At 40.4% G+C, this 23925-nt stretch overlaps 2 protein-coding genes across 2 annotated transcripts; both read left to right on the top strand.

The window, feature by feature from the left end:
* Positions 1-306: 306 nt before the first annotated feature.
* On the top strand, positions 307-7668 carry prph (peripherin). Its single transcript, XM_042495209.2, has 9 exons — positions 307-986; positions 2754-2814; positions 3147-3242; positions 4839-5003; positions 5088-5213; positions 5311-5531; positions 5877-5929; positions 6709-6785; positions 6881-7668. Exons 1-9 carry the CDS (start codon positions 358-360, stop codon positions 6950-6952), a joined length of 1500 nt encoding a protein of 499 aa, XP_042351143.1. The 5' UTR covers positions 307-357; the 3' UTR covers positions 6953-7668.
* A 1282-nt stretch (positions 7669-8950) lies between these two features.
* Positions 8951-20868, top strand: timeless (timeless circadian clock). The gene is made up of 30 exons (XM_042496015.2): positions 8951-9095; positions 9777-9907; positions 10031-10184; positions 10412-10526; positions 10649-10711; positions 10847-10948; positions 11067-11222; positions 11306-11439; positions 11750-11837; positions 11936-12112; positions 12319-12536; positions 12622-12725; positions 14008-14177; positions 14263-14388; positions 14521-14672; positions 14762-14859; positions 14944-15064; positions 15156-15357; positions 15471-15610; positions 15878-15957; positions 16063-16186; positions 16289-16371; positions 16477-16631; positions 16769-17003; positions 18051-18119; positions 18235-18353; positions 18510-18783; positions 19779-19824; positions 19948-20006; positions 20229-20868. The coding sequence occupies exons 2-30, from the start codon at positions 9811-9813 to the stop codon at positions 20357-20359; spliced, it is 3792 nt and encodes a 1263-aa protein (XP_042351949.2). The 5' UTR covers positions 8951-9095; positions 9777-9810; the 3' UTR covers positions 20360-20868.
* Positions 20869-23925: the final 3057 nt, after the last annotated feature.

The raw sequence follows: 23925 nt of genomic DNA, 5'->3' as shown, positions 1-23925 counted from the left end.
AACTGACTGACTGAGAAAGAACCAGTGAACAAGTGTCAACGAGGGCATGAATCAGAGAGGCGAGGAGGGGTGGGCGTAAGGAGACATCTTTAGATGTCGAAGCAGTACTGTGGAAGCCAGTCTGGCCTCTTGCCAAGCGCTCTGGTAAAAAGGGTGGAGCTGTCGAGACAGAGAGTAAGACAGAGGGAGGCAGGGTCTATCTCTGACGGGTAGGGAGTGGCTGAAGCGTGTATGTTGATGAGTGATTGAGAAAGGAAGGGTTCATGTGGGTGGGGAGAGGAGAAAGGGAGGGGCAGGCATGAGGATGATGGGATAGCCACCCCGTGTGCATAAAAACCCCCGGCACTCTACGGTCTGATGTCCTGTTGCTTCACGAGCATCTCCAAGCCTCCAGCTCTCCTTCTTTCCACAGCGACAGAGAACAGAACGAGACCAACCATGAGCCACACAATGCATACCTCAACTTCCTACAGGCGCACCTTTGGGAGCCCACACCTTATTTCCATGTCTTCCTACTCCCCCGTGTCTGCCCGCATGTCCGTCTCTCCAGGGGGGCGCTATGTGCGTTCAATGTCACCCGTGGTTTCATCCCGCGCCACCACCTACCACCAACAGCGTTCTCGCCCTGGCCCTCAGCCCCCTCGTCTCTCCTACGACAAGGTGGACTTCACTCTGTCTGAGGCCATCAACCAGGAGTTCCTAACCACCCGCAGCAATGAGAAGGCCGAGCTGCAAGAGCTCAACGACCGCTTTGCAAGCTTCATCGAGAAGGTGCGTTACCTGGAGCAGCAGAATGGTGCGCTGCAACAGGAGGTCAACCAGTTTAAGGGCCAGCAGCAGCACGGTCAGCCCAACCGTGCCTCTGAGCTCTTCCAGGAGGAGTTGAGGGACCTGCGGCGCCAACTGGACTCCACCGGAAAGGAGAGGGACCAGTACCATCTGGAGAGGGACAACCTGGCTGAGGACCTGGCCATGCTCAAGCAGAGGTTGGTACCAAGATGATAAAAAAGACAGAAAAGTATGATGCATGAAGACACTAGATAGATAGATAGATAGATAGATAGCACAATATCTTAACAATATCAACGGTCAAACTCTTTTTTTCCATATGCTTCCATTCACCCTAAATGCAGCACAAAGCATTACAGATTGTCCTTTGTCCTTTTTACTATGGCTTATCTCAACAAGCATTGACCCTTAATGTCCATGATTTACCCCTGACAGTGTGTGATACAGGGTATTGTGCGTTTGACTGTATACTTTGTTGTACTTATGACCACTGTCTGTATCTGAACTTGGCCCTTAGGGACATTAAAGTGTCTCCTTACTTTACATTACCTACCAATATATCCTTGTTTTGGATTGGTCAGTCATAAGAGTTGAGCCTTGGGTGTAAGCTACTTTACTTACCACTAATGCCATCATCGCATCATTAATTGACACTGTATAAATTTACTGCTAATGGTCCACTTAAAGCACAGAGAAGGTGGAGAGTCCCTGGGCATGTGCAACTTCCAGTAATGGTGGTGGGGTAGGGCGTGGCACATGAGTGACAGCATTATGCGGGACACTGCACTGCATCTTTTGCATGAGATTGTATGTTTACTTGTGAATGTCTTGTGCACTGACAGGATTCAACAAAAAAAAGAGAAAAGCCTCAGTATATGACATCAAAGTGACATCAGAAAACTACAACACAGTTCTTGATGCCAAAATAGACAAGGAAGTGTTGGTGATTCCCCTTTTAATAATGCAAATGTATTGACTTTAAGAAACACATGATTATGTATGCACACATTGAGAGGAGAAAGACGGAGGAGGATGGATAGATGGATCAGACACAGGGTGGGGCCGGCTGAGGAGTGGGGAGGGGAGAGAGGAAACAGGACCAGAGGAAAGGAGGTTGGATATCAAGCGTGGCGAGAATAGCGTCAGGAAAAATCAATGTGACTCAATGACTCCATTAGGTGTGTTTTCAGTGTCCCTCTCTGTGCTGATGGGATGGTGCCAGAGACCCCATTAGGACAAAAGGACCCCTGTAACACAACATGAATTAAAGATGAGGAAGCACGGCCAGCTATGTGATGCTTTCCCCACTAATCTACTTTATGTCCAGTCTGGACATGACTTCTGTCTGACGGGGCAGATTGAGCCCATCAGTCACAAAGTGTTAGTGGAAAATTAGAAAACGTTTGTATTGTACATTGTGATATGATTTATGATGACTCATTGTTGTCACTGAGTTTGCATCACAAAACCTTTTTTTCCATTTCATTTTGTTTGTTTTTGCAGGAGCATCAAATGAAATTTTGGCTTAAGACGATCCACAAATGTCTCACTTTGCTAAAGCATATCCCACATTATGTCTTTTTGATATTGCTGCCCTGTAAATGGCCCATCCTCTTACATTAGCCAATATTAAAATGACCTTTTAAAATTTTAAAAAAAGATGGGAAGTGTGTGCCCATAACCATATGGAGTGATTGCAGATGACCTCATTGAACTGTAGTGAAACCACATTAGCTGAAAGGAGCAGCTGCTGATCCCACTGGGCGCACTCCCAACCCATTTTTACAGGACAGTGCATTAACAAATTGATCCAGAAAGCTTTTTGCCAGCTGATGCCCTGGTGCTACCTTAGACAGAAAGTGTGTTCTTTGACAAATTTAACTTGTTCTTCAGTCTTTCAGATTCTTGGAGGCGGGAGGAAATCTGAAAAATGTTTAACATACTTTCTCTCATTTGTCCTCAAGGTTGGATGAAGAAACCCAGAAGAGGGCAGATGCTGAAAATAACCTGGTTGCATTCCGCAAGGTAAACACTCAGCTCACCTGACCATGATAACCTTATTGATTACAGTGTCCTCAGGCTCAGATAACAGGTCAAAATGGACATCTCCGACACTTCCACAAAAGTTTCACAGTAATATGGGATTGCAGATTTCTAAAAAGTCATTGATTTGACTGCTGCAGCTTCCTTTTTTGCTAAGAACTTTTATCTTTAAATATTTTCCCTCTAGGCCTGAATATGATCCATACAAATGAAACATGAATCAAATGTATTCTAACTGTTGTCAATTGGCATGACTCTGTATATATATATGGAGTTATGGCAAAATAAGCTATGTTACATATTCCATTAATTAGGATGTAGATGATGCCACATTGTCCCGTCTGGAGCTGGAAAGGAAGATTGAGTCTCTGATGGATGAGATTGAATTCCTCAAGAAGATCCATGATGAAGTAAGTGATGCTACCTCCTCAATACTTTTCCAGCTTGTATGAATTAAAAAGTCCTTTCTTACAGGAGTCACCTTTCACAGTATGTTATAGAGACCTACAATAAAACTCAACTTTTGGATGCACATGTGACCCAAATGACCAAACACTTACTGTCCATAGTGTTAATTTCGTTTGCAACATAACTGTGTTGTTATTTTTTTCTTTTAGATTGAAAATATTAGCAGCATGTTATATTAGCAACATGTTATATTGTTGTTATATGTTGTATTTAGAGGGTAAAGACTGCACAGGTGGCAGTTTACATGCGTTTTTTAAAATTGGGCAATTTTAGTCTGCATAAGTCTGGCTAAATAAGAAATGACGATCTGTACTGAGATCTTGTCAGCAATAAGAAGTAGTAGTAATATCTGTAATGCAAGCTGTTGCTGAGTTTTAGAAGAGGGAAAAGAAAAGTTTCTATATACACTCAAATATAACTGAGTGTCATCTGCGTAGAAGTTGAATGAAATGCGGTGTTAAGTGAATACATCAACACGAGATCTTTGAAAAGAAAATAGTATGTGTCCTCAAACTGAACCCAGGAGGATATCAGTGCTAATTTACACAGAGTAAAACTGGCTCCCTACTCAGAAAATGATTAATTGATGATGACATTTGTAAAAAAAAAAATAAAATAAAAAAATAAATAGTTGGCAAGCTTTTCAAATCAATCAATCAATCAAATCTTTATTTGTATGGCACTTTTCATACAAAGAGTAACACAAAGTGCCTCACAGAGATTAAAAACAATAACAGAAATGAAAAACATCAATGAAAATCAAGAAAAATACAGACAGCCTGACCCTCCCACCCCCACCTAGACGTACGCAACAACACACACACAATCATGTAGATATTCCCACACATATTCGCAAAGGCACCCGAACATCCACCCTTACCACCCACACACACGCACACATACACCAACACACACCAATTGTTACTAAAGAGACATGGCTAGGCACTGAGACCTGAGGCGAGGGAGAAGCTACCTTTGGGGGCCAACCTCACTGAGAGAGGTCACGGTCCAGCACCGCCGGGGCGCCGCCACAGAGACCATCCCAACCCGGGCGGACAGGAGTGCCCGCACCAAGATGCCGAGCCCTCTAGCCACCCGGGCCGAAACAGTCCACGGTACAGCACCCCCAATGGTGGACCAGAGACCACTCCCAGTCCGGTAGGCCCCGATGAGGAAACACTGGAGCTAAAAACTAACACAATAAAATAAGGTAAAGAACATAAAACCTAAGAACATAAGGGACTGAAACAGTAAAATAAGACAAAGAATACAAGTGCACAGTAAAATAGATTAAAGGTTATAACCGCTAATAATTAGATAGATAAATAAATGGGAGACTAAAACAGTGGGATAAGATAAAATAAAAAAGGAGAATAAATAAATAAATAGTTAGTTAGTTAGTTAAAAGCCTGATTGAAAAGATGGGTCTTGAGCCTCTTTTTAAAAACCTCAACACTGTCTGTGATCCTGAGGTTCTCCGGTTGGTGTAACACTTTTCTGTTTCTGACAATATTTTGTCCATATATTGGTAAAATCAGGAAATCCAGGACGTACAAGTGAGTGTCCAGACCCAGCAGCTGAAGATGGAGGTGGACAGCACCACCAGGCCTGACCTAACTGGTGCTCTGAGGGACATCAGGGCCCAGTATGAGACCATTGCCTTGAAGAACATGCAGGAATCTGAGGACTGGTACAAGTCCAAGGTAGACAGACAGCCATACTGACAGTCACACATGAACATACAAGCACATATTCATTCTTGTGTGCTTCATCTTTTGTTTCTACAGTTTAATGATCTGACTGAGTCTGCAAAGCGCAACACTGATGCTCTGAGGCAGGCCAAGCAGGAGGCCAACGAGTCCAGGAGGCAGATTCAAACTCTCAACTGTGAAGTTGAGTCGCTGAAGAACACGGTGAGGCTAAACACCACCCATCATTTGTCTACATTAATCTATAATCTATCAATATATATGTTACAGCCTCTTATTGCATTGTGCTGCTTCTTTTCAGAATGAAGCCCTGCTGAGGCAGATGCGTGAAATGGAGGACCAGTTTGGTGTTGAGATTGGAAACTACCAGGATAACATTGGTAGACTGGAGGACGAGATCCGCCACCTGAAGGAGGAGATGGCTCGCCATCTTAGAGAGTACCAGGACCTCCTCAATGTCAAAATGGCTCTGGACATTGAGATTGCTACCTACCGTAAACTGCTGGAGGGAGAGGAGAGCAGGTTAGGGAGAACATATAGTGTCGCCAGTGGAAGTTTTTGCTTTCTTACTGGATTTTTTTCCATAATGTTGTAGATTTCTCTCTGTTGAGTGTGACCTCACAGCTAAAAACACCCAAACAGAATCCATAACTCTTTTAATGTGGTGCTGTTGTCAAGGTCCTCCAGATAATCCTCACGAATTCAATTCAGTTTTTCACCAAAAGATGTGACTGTTTTGTTTCTTAAATGGTCTAGTCTTTAATCTATGTCATTTACAAACCTATAATGAAATGATAGACTAACTTAGCAAATAACTTTTCATTGTAGATTAGTTTATAACACCCAATTTTTATATTCTCTGTTCAGGATTACTGTTCCCAGCCTCAATATTGGGATGAGCAATCACCTTGGTGACCGAGGTAAGCTATAGTTCTCTTTTTTCAAAATAATATATAACATGTTAAGTCATGGGAATCCCATAGACTCATGAAGTGTTATGAGCCATGTGGTTCTGGAGATGGCTTTCCCCATTCTGTATTTCCATTTTTTTTGCATTCTTCTTTCAGTAACATACTTATTTTCACTTTGCATAGAAATTCCATTCTCTCCTGGGTAATATATGAGTCTTATAGGCTTATGATATAGTATTAATATGAAATGGTTCAATTTAGTCTTTGATACATTATGTTGTCTGCCGGTTTGGCATGGGGGATGGCTCTCAACAATGAAATGCCTCAGCTGCTGTTGCTATAGAGAAGAGGTAAGGCACAGATACAGTTGTAGCCAATAAAACACTTTGCAGCCTGGAAAAAAACACTTCAACACAGTTCATCCAAAATTGACCCATTATCTCAGAGTAAATTAATTTTAGATACCAACTCTATTGTCAAATATTACGTTGCCTAATCTTAAACTTATGTCCCCTAGCAGCATGCACATAAACAAATTTTGAGCTCAGTGATAAGATGTTTTTTTGGGTTTTGTTTTTGTTTGTTTTTTAACAAAATGCGTGTTGGGAGTCACAGATAAATATAGACAAGCTTGTACCTTCTTGTTTTTCTTATTATTATTAATCAAAGAACCAGAAAATATTTTACAAAAAAGAGAAAGAAGTTTTAAAAAGCACTTTTTTTTTTGGTAAATCCAAATATCTCTCATTGTAAAAATCTCAGCAGTGCTTTATCCTGACTTTTCACAGACTATGAACACACTTCAGATTCTATCTCAAGCAAGAGGACCGTGGTAATCAAGACAGTTGAGACTAGAGATGGAGAGGTACAACGATTCCAACAACAGTACAAACAATTTTGATAGATGCTGAAGTTAAATAGTTTAGAATTTTAATTTATAATCTGATTCTCTTCCATTAGGTGGTGAAGGAGTCCAGGAGGGAGAAGGATAGAGAGTCAGTCCGCACTGATAAGGACGACGACGAAGAGTAGAATAAAGCTGATTCGAAAATGTGAAGGCCAGAGTCACAGGAAGAAAAATAACAAATAAATAAACAAACATAAAATCGGGGAAAAAACAGAAGAAAAAAAAAACCTCTGATCTATATACTGTAGTCCTCATTCCCACTAGTTATGTGTTTAATTGTCTAGCAGAAAGTCTCTGAGTATTGATGCAATGTTGAATGAATCCCTTTAGACAGTGTCACTTTGGTGCTATTTAAGCCACCCAATTTTTGCTTAATCTTGACATGTCATCTGTACGGCTAAGCAAAGCCACTATGATAACATACCATTTGAGGCCTTGATTTACAGTGCAATCCCATGGAGTCCTTAGACGATCACACACTCGTAGCGGAGTATTAAACCACAGGTTGAAACAGATAGTTTAAATGGAGAAATTTAGTAGTTTGTGTCTTAGATATGACTTACTAAAAACTGTCACACACTGCCCTTTGGTCAACATTCCTTAAAAGACAGATTGAGAATAAATTAAGCTATTTGCATTTGTTTTAGAAGCTGTGCTATCAATTTATAGTGTAAACCAACAAATCACAAACATGTAACTCACAGGAAATGTTGACACTGAAAATATGACCAACTAAAATCACCAAAAAGACTTCTGCTGATGTGCTTTGCAATACTGTGTGTATCTGGCAAGATTGATGAATGATATGTAAATGCAAATAAAGTTAATTGGAGCAAATCTGTGTTGTCTGTCCAAGTAACTCATTATGAATGTACTACATGAGCTTTTTTTTTTGTTTATTGTTTTTTGCTTGTATTAACTTACTCTTTTCTAAAAGCATTGTTTTGTTCCATAGGGGAAAAAATAGGTGAACAGTAAAAAAACAAACAAACAAAAAAAAAACAAACTGTCAGTCCCCTTTAAACCCAAGGGCAATAACCTTTACAGGCTACCTTTATCACATCCACTCTCACATGTACTTAAAGAACCATTTTGCTCGTATTTGCCTCATATGATCAGTGTTGGGGAGTAACTAGTTACATATAATGAAATTACAAAAACATGTAGTTGTTATCAGATACAGATTCTGAGAAAAAAAATATGTAATTAAATTACAGTCACTTATCAAAATGTTGGTAGTTACAAAGGGGTTACGTGCAAATACATTATTTTCTTTTTTAAAAATAATATGTAAATGATATAATATTATTGTTGTGTTTTGCATCTTTTCACTGTGCTGAAATGTTTTCTTTTGGCATTTCCTATTTCCAGACATTTTTCAGCTTTAGTTCAAAACATTTATCAGAAAAATAATTGAAAATGAATCAAATGCAATAAGTTACAGTACTTTGGTGAAATGATTTAAAAAGTTACATCGCTAATTACATTTCTAACAGGGTAACTAGTAATCTGTAACTTAGTACATTTCAAAAGAAACCTTCCCAGCAATGCATATCATATTCTGGTTGTCTATACACAGTTTTGTAAATACAAATCGCGTGCTTAGTGGGGAAATAGAGGGCCTACCTTCCTGTTGGTTTGGTTCTTTTTGCCCTGAATAGTTATCTGGTTGTCCGCCAGATTGCCCAAAGTTTTTCAGTTCAGACTAATAAATGAGTTAGGTTTGAATTAGGTTAGGTTAGGAATTAGGTTTGTGAACAACATTAAATTACATTTTTTATGCTATTGATCATGTTATTAAAGTATGTATTTTTTGTTACTGTAGGAGGAACTGCTTTTTTTTGTAGTTCCTTTGCCCAACGGACCGTCTTTTAGGCGCGGTTTTAGCTTGACTTGCAAATATATTCCATTGATGTTTGCCACACTCAAAAATTATCTACGGCCCGGGTACTCATCTCACCATGTTTGCCTCAATCCGACACCGCCAAGTCATTGGATTTGTTTAATTTGGAGTTTGTTGGCCAGATAAACTTGGAAAGGCGCTGCCTGAAGTGCATAAACCAGGGCAAAAAGCTTACACTGTTTACGACATTCTACATCCGCCCCTTGCTTCCGCCCGCGGTCTTGGCGCGAGACTTGTCCGACTGTCATAGATTTGTGAGACAGAAAGCTGAAACCAGCGTTATAACTCATGGAAACGGCCTTTACTTTATACACCACCGGTTGTTGAACACGGAACCCGTCGAGTAACAGCATTTAGTTGATCAGGTAAAGTCATATGTGTTGTTTTCCTTTCTCTGAACCAAAAACAAAAAAGTTATCGCGCGGTCAGACTGCTGTAAACTGAGGCTAACTGCCCGGCTACTTAACATTAGCAATATGTGTAGAGGAACAGTCCTGTGAGGATTGAGCTAGCTTCATACCGTGAGTCATATAACCCCCGAGTAGTGTGACGTTACTTTTTAATAACAGTCAACAATGTTGAATGTGATTATGTGAGGTTAGTTCCCAGGTTGGTCTGGTTTTCAGTGGGTTACGCTATAACGTCATAGTGAACAGTTCAATGGCAAGAAAAACAAAACAAACAAAAAACATTTTAAGGTACTCAAGCTTCACAAAGTCAGTCAGTTGATTAGCCAACTGTAAAAATGGTTGATATTTCCTCTACAAGTGACAGATAAATCAGTCGGGTAAAGATGTTTTGCTTCTAATTCTTATTTGCTTATTTGTGAAATGGGCTTCCCATTAGTTTCCACCAGGGTAGTAACTATTCTTATGTTGTGCAGTATGAAACGCGCTGTGTAAACAAACTTTATTATATGTGTAGGTTCACGCCCAGTAGCAAATATCGATAGGAGTGATCTGGTCCAATATTATAACATACAGTAAATACAGCTTTTTGAGATCCTGATCTGTTGGTCTTTCTGTATTGTACTGTGGGGCTTACAGGCTGAACCTCCACCTTTAGGCTGTCTGATGGTGTATGGACTTACTCAGGATGAACTGCGAACTTTTGGCAACATGCAGTGCTCTTGGCTATCTGGAGGGAGACACTTATCACAAGGAAGCCGACTGCTTGGGTAAGTGGTAAACAACCATTCCTATACATTTCCTGCAGCATCAGAGGGAAGTGGATGTATAAATATTGATTAAGAACAGATAAAGCCATGTCTACCTCTAACTGCTCTGTCTCTGTGTTGCAGAGAGTGTGAAAGACTTGATCAGGTACCTGCGTCATGAGGATGACACCCGTGACGTCCGTCAGCAGCTGGGTGCTGGCCGGATTGTACAGAACGACCTTTTACCTATCATCATCCAGCATGGGCAAGACAAGGCCTTATTTGATGCCTGCATCAGGTATAAACTAAAACATGATACTTAGCACATAAACTTAAAATCTATTAATATATTTATAGAGAGAGACATATTATTTGTAATATATCATAATATGTTTTTATAAAGTTGATTATTGACACACCAATGCTAATATTGTCATACATTGTTGCTCTACTGGTACTATGTATTGTTTTATTAAACATACTGTCATTACACTTGCTCGTATGACTTTTCTTTGTTTTTCTCAGGCTCATGGTCAACCTTACTCAGCCTGCCATGCTTTGTTTTGGCAAAGTCCCTGATGACCCAGTGTTTAGACATCACTTTTTGCAAGTGATGTCTAATTTACAAGCCTGTAAAGAGGTATTGTGATCTTAGTGTGACAATAATAACTTATGCCATCACTGTATTAAAATCCACAATTTATGTTTAAAAAAAGTACTACATTAAATACATACTTTTTGTGTTTTTGCTTTTGTTTTCAGGCGTTTGCCAGCGAAGCAGTGTTTGGCATTTTGAGTGAGACATTATACACGCTTCTACAACTGGTGAGATTTTCACTGGGAAAAAAACAAACAACAAAAACTTTCACCTCACCTATTTCTTACATCATATCAGTAAAAGAGTTCTGTTTATCCTCATGTATTTTCCTTTCTGTCCCGACTCACCGTCTTCTCTGTCAGGACTGGGAGCAGAGACAGGAGGAGGATAACCTGCTGATAGAGAGGATCCTGCTGCTGGTCAGAAATGTGCTTCATGTGCCTGCCGACCCCTGTGAAGAGAAGGTCTGACTAACATGAATACCAATGTCATTGTATGAGAGGGAAAACTAAATTCACGCTATAGTATATTTTACCCTTCATCTCACCTTTACATCTTCCCTGATCTCTTGCTCTCCTGAAGAAAGTGGATGATGATGCCAGCGTCCATGATAGGCTGCTCTGGGCCATTCACATGAGCGGTTTTGATGACCTGATCAAGTTCTTGGCATCAGCCCAGAGTGAGCAGCAGTGGAGTATGCACGTGTTGGAAATTATCTCCCTCATGTTCAGAGACCAGGTGAGACAGAAGAACCCCTTGTAGGTGGCACACATAATCGCCTCCAGCTGGTCTGTGTTAAAGCTCCTCTTCATTCCCAACAGACGCCGGAAGCTTTGGTGAGCGCCGGTCAGGCTCGTTCAGCAGAAGAGAAGCACAGAGACTCTCAGGAGCTGGAGGCACTGAGGCAGAAGGAGCAGGCAGCAAAACGCAGTCGTACATTCCAGAGAGGAACCAGGTCATATCAAGCTCGTATACAATCACCACATTCTTTATTTTAGAGAAAAAAAGTATTTTATTTTCCATCTTGGTCTGAAAATTGTCATTGGGTTTCAGCCTCAATGGCTGCCTGAACTTGACCCAGCATAGATAACCACAGAGGTCGAGGACAACTCCACTCATTTCAACCCAATTTATTAAAGTGATGATTGTTGAAGTATGAGTTTTATGTTGAAAACCTCAAAGAAAATGAAAAAAAATCATGTTAGCTAATTATTATGTGTGTGTGTGTGTGTGTGTGTGTGTGTTTGTCAATGTTATTCTTTCAGACACTCTCGCTTCGGAGGGTCCTATGTTGTTCAAGGCCTCAAGGCGATTGGAGACAAAGATGTGATTTATCACAGAAATATTCATAATGTGAGCAGTGAATTCCTGTAGTTCATCTGTGATGGCAGAGATGCTTTCAAAAAATGGTTTAATAATAACTTCTGGTCTATCGTCTCCTTTTTTTTTAGTTCAAAAACTATACCCATGACATGGGCAAAGCAGTGAGACGTGTTCCTAAGAGGAATCGACAGGCTCGGGAATGTAAGGACAAACGCCGATCAGCCTTAAATGTTCGACTGTTCCTGCGAGAGTTTTGTGTGGACTTCCTGGAGAATTGCTACAATCGCCTCATGTACCTTGTTAAGGTCAGCTGCTATAACCGTAATTACATTTTTGTAGCACTGGCTTACAATCCTAATACAACAATTACCCTTTTTTGGCCCTGTTTGATGGTATTCACAAGATGCAGTTAATATCTTTGGACCAATTTTCTAAAAGTTTCACAAGACTCATCAAAGATTGTAAATACAATACTCTCAACCCTGTGTGTATTTCCTCGACTCCTTTATAGGAAAGTCTAATTCGAGAGCAAACTCAGGAACACGACGAGACGTACTACCTCTGGGCGCTCAGCTTTTTCATGGCCTTCAACCGTGGCAACGGTTTCCGTGCTGACTTAGTTTCTGAGACCATGTCCATCCGTGCTTTCCATTATATTGAGCGCAACATCACCAACTACTATGAAATGATGCTCACGGACCGCAAAGAGGCCACGTCCTGGTCACGCAGGTAAGAAGAGCACTGGGGCGCAGATTAATGGAAAAATGTCAAATCTGCACGTTGGTCTTAGACTGATGTCACTTGTTGTTTCTAGGATGCACCTGGCACTAAAGGCATATCAGGAGCTGCTGATGACTGTGAATGAAATGGACCGCTCACAGGATGAAAGCATCCGTCAGAGTTCCAGCGTTATTAAAAGTAAGATGCTAACAACTCTATTCACATAAGCCCTTTCTCCACAGAGATCCTGTGAATTTTTATTTTTCTGATTTGAATGCATTACAAAACTGCCCCATGCTGCCCCAGTGTTTGATTTTTAGACAGCCTAACAGCATTCCAGAAGCAAAAGAGGCGTGATGCGTAAAACAAAAGCATCGGCCTCTAGTTTGACATGTACCATATGCATCGGCATTGCTTGATAAACAATAACAATGTCATAACATGACAAAAGTAATCATTTACCATCCCTGTTATATTGCGGTCATTCTTGTCTTCTTCTCTGAGGGTAAGAAGCTCTCGGACCACATTGTCTCCCCAGTTTTGGGACATTTGCAGTTGCTTTTCTTCTAATTGGCTGCTAATTGCTTCTAGCAGCTTTTTAAATGTTTCTGCGAAGGATCGCACACATTAACACTTTGTCAAAAAGTCACACTCATCCTGTCCGACTGTCCCTTTTACACAGATGTAAATTTGGTGCTGCTACTACCTCTGCTGTTGGCTGTAAGGCACAACAAGTCTGCAACCCATTCTGCGGTTGTACCTTTTCTACAGAACAGCGAGAGGGAATGGAACAGTCTGACATTGCCGTGTTGAACAGGCAGTGCGCAAGGAGCTATACAATACTGTTTCTAATTTTAGATTTGAGTCAGCCTTTTTCCCTGGGTAATGAAGCTGCAAACATTATTGTCCATTGTGGTCTTATCATTGCATAATGTTATAATTATACAGATATTCTGCTAAGAGAGTATTAACTTAAAAGTCTTGTTTTGCAGTCAGTGTAAAGGAAATTCTGAGATTTCAAACAACTTAAAAATGTTAGAAATTATTTTTCAAAAATATGTAAAAAGACACATTTCTATATAGTACTGAAATTTAGAGCTAGACCGTTAAAATGTTTCATACCATTTTACTGTTTTAAGTTTTTATTGGCTGGCCTAAACTGGTGCTTCATGATGCACTGGGGCCTGTCTTACATAATTCTTCCCCTTTACACTATAGCATTATAAAACCACCAACATCGCTTGCATAGTTGGTTAACTCACTCATTCTCAAGTCAGCACACCAGCGCAGTTGTAGTAGGCTATGCCTTTGTGTCACAAGTGCATCTTTCCTGGTTGCTTGAATTTGCAGACCAGCTCTGTCGCCTTATGCAAGTTTCTGAGGGAGGATGAGTTTAAAAAGAAGGTGGGTTGATATGAAATATGGAAAAGGGTTTGCATTTATAGTCTTAGTTTCCTCATTTATTTACCTTCGCTTTCAGGCAACATATTTTACCTGATGGAGTACAGGGAGATTTTCCTGACCCTGCTGAGGAAGTATGATGAAACCAAACAGCCTCAGTCCTACCTCAAAGATTTGGTGGAGTCAACTCATCTCTTCTTGCGCATGTTGGAACGCTTCTGCAAGGGTCGCAAAAACTTGATGGTTCAGGTAAGATCTTTCGTGTGAGTAAGTGTGTAAATTCTTATAGTTAGTACCTGTTTAAAATATTAACATCTAGCTCTGTTTACTGCAGAAGAAGAAGGTGAGACAGAAAAAGTCTCGAGGTGAGAAGAAGCCTCCAGCTGCAGAAACTAGTCCAGAGGCTCTGGAGGAGACCTGGAAGATTGTGGCAGAAGAGTTGAAGACTTCAGGGTTTCAGGTCAGTGGGAGAATCAGCCTCAAGGGGAAATCGAGAGCTCCCAAAAACATACCAGTCAAACATCATTTCACCGGAAGGTTATTCTGGTTCACTACCAACTCTGAATTCCACCTCTCTGTCTTCTTTGTGTAGTTGTCAGAGTCTTTAAGTGAGAGCATAGTGCCATTTGATGCCACATCTGAAACTCCTCTTGAGGAGCAGCGCACTGAGGCCATGGTGCGGGTGCAGGACGCCCTGCTGGCTCGCCTCGGACCAGAAGCGCTGGGAATGCTGCGTGCAGCCAGGTCAGTGAGACACAGCGCGCCATCGACCCCTCAGACTAATTTCACATGTTAAGTTCATGAAGTATTCACCATCTTCTTATCATTCTCAGGGAGGTGTGGCCAGAGGGAGATGTGTTTGGTTCAGCTGATGTGGAACCTGAAGAAGAACTGGAGCTCCTTAAGCAGATCCTGCATGCCAGCCTGCCAAGTAAGTCTTTGAAGAAATTATATTTATACGACCCTTTGCATCACAGCATCTATGCAACAGTCAAACCTTGTGATTTCATTTCAGGGTCAACTCCTGTGGAACCTGTGGCAGAGGAGGAGGACGATGCAGCGGAGATAGAAGAGGAAGAGTTTGAGTCTGTCCACATTTCTGAAAAAGAGTTCAACTTTCTAGACTTTGTCAAGAGGTGAGGAAAATGGTAACCTGCCACTGCATAGCAGTAAGTACTCTTGTCACCTCCCTAGCGGGCCATGTTAACCTTCTCTTCCTCCTCACAGGTTTTGCAGCCCCAATATTGTGCGTCCCTACCTCCTCTTACTAAAATCATACTCAAAAAACACCCCTCACACAAACCACTGCATCGCTCGGATGCTGCACCGCTTAGCTGTCGACCTCAAAATGGACGCCCAGCTTTTTCAGCTGTCTGTCTTCAACCTTTTCAACAAGATCTTGAGTGACCCTGCTGCAGCTGCTTACAAGGTACAGAAACGACATGAGGAAAACTTTCTTCAGTGCTGTCAAGTATGCTATTTGATGTGTAAGGTCAAGTGCAGATTGGACACTGGAGTTTACTTTTATTCTCTCCTTGACAGGAACTGGTGACCTTTGCCAAGTTTGTGCTGCACCGTTTCTTTTCAGTGGCAGCAAAAAACAACAAGGCATATGTTGAGCTGCTGTTTTGGAAAAATGTGGGAGCTGTACGTGAGATGACTGAAGGCTACAGCAAAGACGGGTCAGTGCTTGTTTTAACTTTTCTACCATTGTTTGTCATGTTAAAGGAATACCTCACCCACAAAAATGATCCTTTTTACATCTTGTTACGAGTTACGTTGATTTCGTGAAGAATACTTTGTTTTTGTCGCAGTCCTCCACGACATTCCAACGACATTAATAAAATGAATGGAATTTACATTTTTTACCAAATAAATAGTTATTCATAATTTAAAAATGATTACAAAAGTCTTGGGTTTTACCATTTGATTTGTCCTAAATATGTCAGAGAGGGAAAGAAACCAACATGGACTGAAGAGGAGGAAGAGGAGCTGCGCAAACTCTTTGAGGAACATCGCCATTCTGAAGGTCTGCCCTCTTTTTTCGTTGGATATTTAACTTACATGATACATTTACAGCACACAATGCACTTAGGCCTGGATTCTTTCATTAAATGTTAGTTCTTGTGTTTAGTGCCCGATATAGTGGAGACCCTGCTGCCATTACTAAGCAACAGCAACTGCACTCGGCGCCAGGTAGTGACGCAGCTGGTGCACATGGGTCTGGTGGCCAATGCTAAAGAACTGAAGAAACAAAAGTATGTATTTTAGAAAGAATGAATTATATATTCCTGTTCATGTAGGAAGGAATATATTTCAGAATGGCTTTTTACACAGCAATTTATTTTCTCTTCTGAAAGGAAAGGTACCCGGATTGTCCTTTGGACTGAGGAGCAGGAAGAGGAGCTGCAGATGCTCTACGAGGAGTACAGAGACTCTGATGGTACTGGGCACCATTCTATCATTGTGTAGTTCTCAGCAGCAGTCTCAGGAGTACTTGACGCTTTGTGTGGGGTCTCTTTTAAGTGATTAAACTGTTCTTTCACAGATGTGCTGGGTAATATTCTGAAGAAGATCACAGCCAAGCGGTCCCGTGCGCGTGTGGTGGACAAGCTGCTCAGTATGGGCTTGGTGTCTGAGAGACGAGAACTTTATAAGAGGAGGAGTCGCAGCACTAAGGGGAAGAGCTCTGGCAAAGGAATGGTAAAGTTATTTTAAATGAGATGACAATAATCCATGTAATACAAAATAAATACATTTAACACAAAAGTAACGTGGATGATAAGTTATATTTTAAGAAATGTTTTTTCTGCAATTAAGTCACTCTTTGTCTGCCACAGACTGAAGAAGATTTCTTAGATGGACTAACACAAGGGTTCCCAGATGATCCTGATGACAGAGATGATGAAGATGAGGATGAAGATGAGGGAGAAGATGAGTCTGAGGAGAATGAGGAAGAGGAAGATGAAGAGCAAGAAAGAGAAAAATCACAGAATGGAGGAAGGAGGAGCCAGAACTCCACAGTGGAGATGAGACCTGATTTAGGCAGCATTGTGTTTGCTTTACAGCAGGAAGGTGAGACAAAAGGCCCTTTATGCTTCTTTAGGTGTGTGAAGAAATTTAATGTGATAAAATTCAATCTTTTATACGGGATAATTGAATTCAAAGTAATATCTGGGTCTCTTTTTGTTGAATGAGGTCAAAGAAACACTTCGGTTTATGCACAAAGACACCGGTTGTATTTGTGTATTTACTTGTTTGAAAAGGTTAATTTTTAAAAAAAAAAAAAAATCGAATCAAAAATATGGAATATTTATTGATAATTTCTCATGTTCAAACCTTTCACACCAAGGCCGATATGAAAATTTGCATTGGATTTTTTTTCTACCGAAAATTAAATGTTCACACCAATACACAATCATCATTTTATCGTCGTTTTTACTGAACTCACACTCAGCTCTACAGGAGACAGGAGACAGGTGTGCAGTGCCATACAGAAAAGTTACAATGTGGTCATATTTCCTATGGGTAGCACCATGTTATTGTTACGATTGTGAATGCAGAGCTTCATTGTGTTAGTTGCCATAATTTATGACTGGACTGAACACAGTACAAATTAAAGTGTTTGTGATACACTGCCTTTAATACAACGTTTAGTAATCCATTCATCAAATCGGTTGATTATTTAAGGGAAGACAGTGAGCTCATATGCTTCCATGGCTAACAATAATAAATAATGATGTAATGCTATCACTTATCCTATATTCATCAGGTTTTATGTTATACTTGTCACAGCACCTATATGTAGTTTTTGATACGTAATGTCAGATCATCCACGTGGAAATGACTGTTTATATGGGTTTTTTTGTCAACTACTCACCATCACAAGAAGGCTCAGCTGCTAAACTTCCCCAGATTCTCTCCTTAAATTCATTGTCTTGTAAAACCTTTCTATATAATTTATCAAATAGGACACTTTTCAATATCATAGTTGTTTGACTGTATGAGGAGAGTTATGATAATAACGACTAAGAAAATCTCTTGATTGAGCAAGCATTTTTATTGGTTGGCCTGTTTTCATCTGCATCGGAGAATTAAGTGACTTTATTTTTTATATAACAGGCATGTCTGGACCCTTGTTGTGGCTACAGACTCGTCTCAACAGAACAGCAGAAGACCGTGAAGAAGATGGTAAGTGCAATTGTCAAAAAATCACAGTATATGTAAAAAAAAAAACAAAACAAAAAAAAAACATGGAATTTGTGCTTTTGGTCTGTTGATATAAGTGTTGTGGTCCATCCACCAGGCATGTCCCAGGCTGTGCCACTTGTTCCTCTGACAGAGGAATGTGAAGAAGCCATGGACAACAAGAGCTTTAAGAGGCTGTTGCGCAAACTGGGTATTCGAGCACCTGCAAATGAACAGGTGTGTTTTTCTGTTTGCAGCATTTCACCAGCAAAACAGTCATTTCACCTCATTCTAATCATGGCACTTTGATTTTGTCTTTGTGCTTTTGTTTGAGACCGTGTTAGAGTTCCTAAGTTTGATTGCAATTTTTTTCTTTTACTTTTCTTTAACCAGGAGAGTTTTTGGAGAATCCCAGCAAAGATCAGTGCATCTGAGCTCCGGAGTGCAGCTGCAGCTCTTAGTCCAAGAGAGGAGGAACCTAAAGGAGGCGAGGAGCAAGGTGGCTCCAGAAGTCCAGCCAGAGAACCCCATGAGGAAGAGAGGGAGCAGGAGGAGGAGAGGGAGCAGGAGGAGGAGAGGGAGGAGGCCTCAGATGAAAAGAGAGCTCAGGCTCTGAGAGCGCTCCTGCTCTCACGCAAAAAGAAACAACACAGCTCAGAGCATACAGGTATGTGTGGGAGCTTCAGACTCTGAGCCTTGTCTCAGATGACAGTTAATGGCAGCTAATTACAGCTCCGTCATACTGCTACGTGTTAAATTACACGGCTACTAGAACAGCCTGCTTTGCGTAATCTGGCAACCAAGAATGTGGTGTTTTATATTTTAAAAAGAAGTCCACTGCAGTGGTAAAGTTCTCACAATCGAGTGTTGTTTAAGCCTGAAACTGGAGAAGCAGTAATTTAATTGTAATACTAGACACGGTGAAGCCTCTTTCCTTCTGGTGGACCACCGGGGGACCTTATTTCAGAAAAAATATGTTTGGTAGTTAATGGCAAGAGACAAATAATTGTTTGATCCTATTTGAATTGTGCCATGAATTACACATATGATGTCTGCCAATTTAAAAGGTCGTTTTGCAAGTCAAGAAAGTTAGTGTTTCATGAAATTGTTAAGAGTATTACACTGTGAAAATAGTTAATTAGAAAGACTACAACTACTCTACTACTAGACTACTAGAATACAAGTCGCATAAGTGACATCCTAACTTTTTCTCTTGCTGAAACTACCTAGCAAGATAGCTGGTCGTAGTGAAGTATATCGCGTGAGAACAGAAATGTTGTTCACTGAACAAATGGTGACTCTTGACTTGCCATATTATCTTATAAATGGGCGAATATATGTAAATGTATGTAACTCATTCACAGTTGAAACGAGATCACAAAAAACATTTTTCTCTCGTCTTTGACTACCGTAAATATTTTTCTGAGATATGGACAGAGGAAGGGGAGGGACTTTGCCTCTCTATAAATAACATTTAAAAAATCAGCCACGCTTAAGGTTGAAAGGGGAAAGTGAGGATCAGACCTTATAAAAACATTCCTTTGATATTCCAAAAGTAGTTCAACTCTCTTAGAAGCGGGTGTGAAGCCACTACAACCTTTTTCACAGATGAGTCAAGGATTGAGATGACTTTGTATATATAAATTATTTTGTTGTTTTTAGCTCCTGCATCAGAATTCACTGAGGATACAGACAGCACACTTGAGAGGTGAGGCATCGCCCTATGTGTTTTTTTTCTACCTGTTAATCGGTTAGGCCAAACCACAGCTGAGAAAAGTCTATTTTTAATTGTAAATGCTCCTAATTCTTACTCTATTCCTGTTTACATCAGGTCTCAGGAGAAGGCGTCAGCTAAAAGAAGCAGAGTGTTGGACGATGATGAGGATGATGGTATTTTACTGTTGGATATCATATAAGTGTTTTATTGATAACAAAATGGGCATCCAGCCAGAAAACTTGTCAAATTAAATGTTAATAGTAATTGCTCACTCCTTATTTAAGCATAACTTATGTGCTACAGCAGTCCAGAATCACTAACAAGCCTCTGACAACAGTGATGTTTAATCATGACTGAACTACAGCATGTTTTCTGTCTTTGCACTGCATTTACAGAGGATGAGTCCACCACTGCAATGGATGTGGAAACCAAAGGCGATGCTGATTCAGACAGGGAGGATGTCTCTGCTCCTGTGAAGCGTAGACGGAAGATGGTCTTAATTGATGAAGAGGACGATGAGGATTAGTCACTTTCTTTAATGGACCGTAAAAACTGCAAACGGGGGAGACATAAAAGGCTCTCACTTTGTTCAGAGGTGAATACAGCCCTCTGGAGGTCTGCACTCCAGACTGCGGAAAGTCTTTTAATGGAATACCAAACAACCCAAAGAAACAGGCCCTTAGACCAGCCCCTGTGGACACATAGATCCTATTTAGCAGATGCGTTTTGTCATCTCTTTGGTAGGCTTGATTGGTGCCTTTCTGTAGTCATGGCATATGCATTTTGTGAAACTTCTGTTTTGTTCTTTTAGCATTTTCAGCATGGACTTCATACAGACTGTTTTAGAGTGTTTTGCATCACAGGATTTCGTTTAGAACCCAATAATGTCATCTTTGACCTGAAAGCTGTTGTCTCATTGGTTTGATAAAATTTCATCTTGATTTTGTACTTTTAGGTCATTTCCAATGTGGGCTCTAAATTTCAGAGTAAAATTCATTCCTACTTATTAATAAAAAAAAAGCACTGTTACCAAAATAGTTTCTCACTGGAAGCTTTGGTTTTGTCACTTTGTTGCACTATATAATTTTTAACACTAGAGGGCGCTTAAATGATATACTCTTACAGTATCTTAGTGCAATAGTCAGTAAAACTTAAATATGTAGACATTTCTAATTTGAACTCTTTTATATTTCTTAAAATATAGTTTTTGAACAAAACTGTAGGTAGTATTGTTCACTGTAGTGAGTGAAGATAGGCTCTGTGAAAATGGAGACAGATCTAAATCATAGGATGTTCATATTTGTCTGAGACTTCCGCAAAGATAACATCAACAAATGTCTTCTGATGCAGATTTCTTCCAACACAGGAATCCTGTATCGTGTGTATGTGTGGAGACTCTGCCTGCAGTCGTCCACGTTTTGCAGCTGTGTCAGAGGTGGTCTCTTGTCCCCACATCTGGACCATGTTAGTAACTTCCTGTCGCAGCATCTGCTCTGCCCCCATCCCACAGAGCCAAGCGCAGACCTGACAGCCAACAGATACTGCTGTGAGTTAAGCATACGAGCACAATGGTAGGTGGGTGTAGTTCATAAAACTAAGAGGTTAAAGGTATATCACTTCCTCTGCACAGAGAACTATCCCAATATGTCTCCACGTGTTAACCTTAACCAGACTTGTGCAGTCTGTAAATTGAATATACAGGGATGACTCATTGTTTTGTACCCAGAACATAAGAAGGCTGGAGGCTGTGTTGTGTAATTGTTAGCAGCATAATACAGTCATTAAATCATGCAAAGTTTAAGTGAATAGAAGCCATGTTTTTGCGAGTGAAAATGAAGACTTGACTTTTCATTTAAAAAGCTACAGAAATGAACAGAAATCACCTCTAAGTGTTTGAGTTACACAGTTTTCCCAGCAAGTACATGTTTAGGTTTTAACACTTTGAATATAATACCTTGGTTAAATTATGCATAAGAAAAAGGTAGTTCAAGCATATTTAAAACTCAAAAATGCAGCCATAGACAGAACTAATGTAAGTCACCTTTAGGCAAATTCTCAGGGTATTGCGTGTCTGTTCAGTTGTGACAGGGGGAGGAAAAATTACATGATTTGTATGTCACATAATTTGTTTCCTCAGAACTTGCTCGGCTTGAACTCAGCATGTCACAACACAGCAAGACGAACAGGGCCTTTCCTTACCGTTGTTTTAAGATGTATGTTAGGTAGTCCACATGGGAAATTTCTGGGAACCTACAAGCTATGGGAAAGTAATAATCTGTCAATAACAATAAATTGAGTCAAACCTGACTGAACAGATCATAAAATGATCTGAATGTTGACTGTAAACACCCTGAACATGGTGACTGATAAACACCTGTGGTTGTGGTTGTTTAACTGTTAGTGTGGTGGCCATGCAGATGGTCATGGCTATAAATAAATAAGTCCCTGTCCCTGGCAAACACACACACACACACAACCTCCTCCTCCGGTAGACCCTGTGGTGCGAATGAAGTGTCTCCTACAGCCTCAGCGCTTGCAGCTGTAGCTCATTCCCAACACAATCCACAGGGTCCTTTGTCACCAGTTGTTACTCTGTAAACACAGTACATTCCCAGCCCTCTTCACTGTCTGACTGTATGAATATGAAAAGGAGAAGAGAATGAGCCAGCTTGTAATATATACAACTTGTCTCTATCATGTCTGGAGGCTACCACTTTCTAAAACAACTCCCTTTAAAAGGGGGCTTAAATATTGTAGTTTTGTAATGGTAAAATTACTGTTTCATTTGGGTTGTCAGGTTGGAAAAAATCGCTCTCGGTAATAGTGAAGTAATGGTAATGAGGGTCATAAAGTCTGCAGTAATAAATTTTACTGAGTGATTTCTAATAAGGGGTCAGCTCCAAATGTTGAGTTAATGATGATGAATTTTAATAGTCTGACTCCTTGGAAAGTAGTATTGATACTGAGTGAATTACCCTGGCAAAATAAAGTAAACAGACTTGAATCACTCTATACTTGTTATTTGTAATGACTTAGAAAATGGACTCTGGTTTAGATGCTCTGCGGTACTTTTACAGAAGGTCAGGGGTCACCTGTCCTTGTGAGTGATTTCTTTGATGAACTAAGAGCTAAAGCAAGTGACGTCCTGGAGGATAAACGGCAAACCAAAGACAACCTGGCAACCCTAAAATGCGTTTGTAATGTTTTAAATTCTCTAGACAGCATCAGTCAGTTGAAGCCGTGATTTAGAACTTTTATGTTTTGTAAGAGGTGCAGTATGTAGAAAACTGTACTGTTATAGATAGTTAGTTAGCACTTAAGCCAGTCCTTATAAACAGCAGTAGTTTAGCTAGTGTACTGTGTTCTCTCGCAATTACGGAATCGTTCATTATTTATAAGAGGGGAGGGGATGGTGCAAAAGGGACGCACCTCAAATATTTTTATATTTTTATTTTACTTTCAATTCTTTCATTTAACTTAAAATGGCCTTATATTGTATTTATTTTAATATTATATATTTGGATATAAAATTCTGTTGGTTTTGCTGGTTTTTGGTGTTGCTTTCATGCACCCATATATTGTAAGGTGTTTCTCTCACGCCTTGTGTGATGATGCCGTTCTTAAGGATTTGCGTTTTGCTCTTGATTGTTTTGGTGATAACCCTCTCTGTGCTGTTTGCTTGTTGCATTGGCCCCATACTTACATTTGGTGTGAATATACAAAAGTATGGTTATTTCCCAGGAAACATTTGTATGTAGGGCCCATTTGCGTATAAACAGGCTGAAAAATAGGCTCTACAAGGGATAGTCCATGGGTTTTATATTGGCCCATGGCATTTACCCACATAGGTGGGTTTACCCAAAGCATCCCAAATGGGTTATGCTAGGGCTACCTGGGTACCACCAAGTGGGTAGGAGCCCAAAAATGGACATCTTATCCGGGGCTCTCCTGGGGAAACCCACCCATGTCAGCAACTGGCATGGGGCCAATGTAAATCCCATGGACAGTCCTACATAGGGTCCATTTCTCAGCCCATTTACTTCCTGCTTTGCCCGACATACAAATATTGACTGGGTTTTGGTGGATGGAGGG

The sequence above is a fragment of the Plectropomus leopardus genome, chromosome 2 (assembly GCF_026936395.1).
Source record: "Plectropomus leopardus strain MGB_pleo_1.0 chromosome 2, ASM2693639v1, whole genome shotgun sequence".
In the NCBI taxonomy this organism is placed as follows: Eukaryota; Metazoa; Chordata; class Actinopteri; order Perciformes; family Serranidae; genus Plectropomus; species Plectropomus leopardus.
Note: the sequence above shows the minus strand (reverse complement) of the source record. Positions and strands in the feature narration are given on the sequence as shown.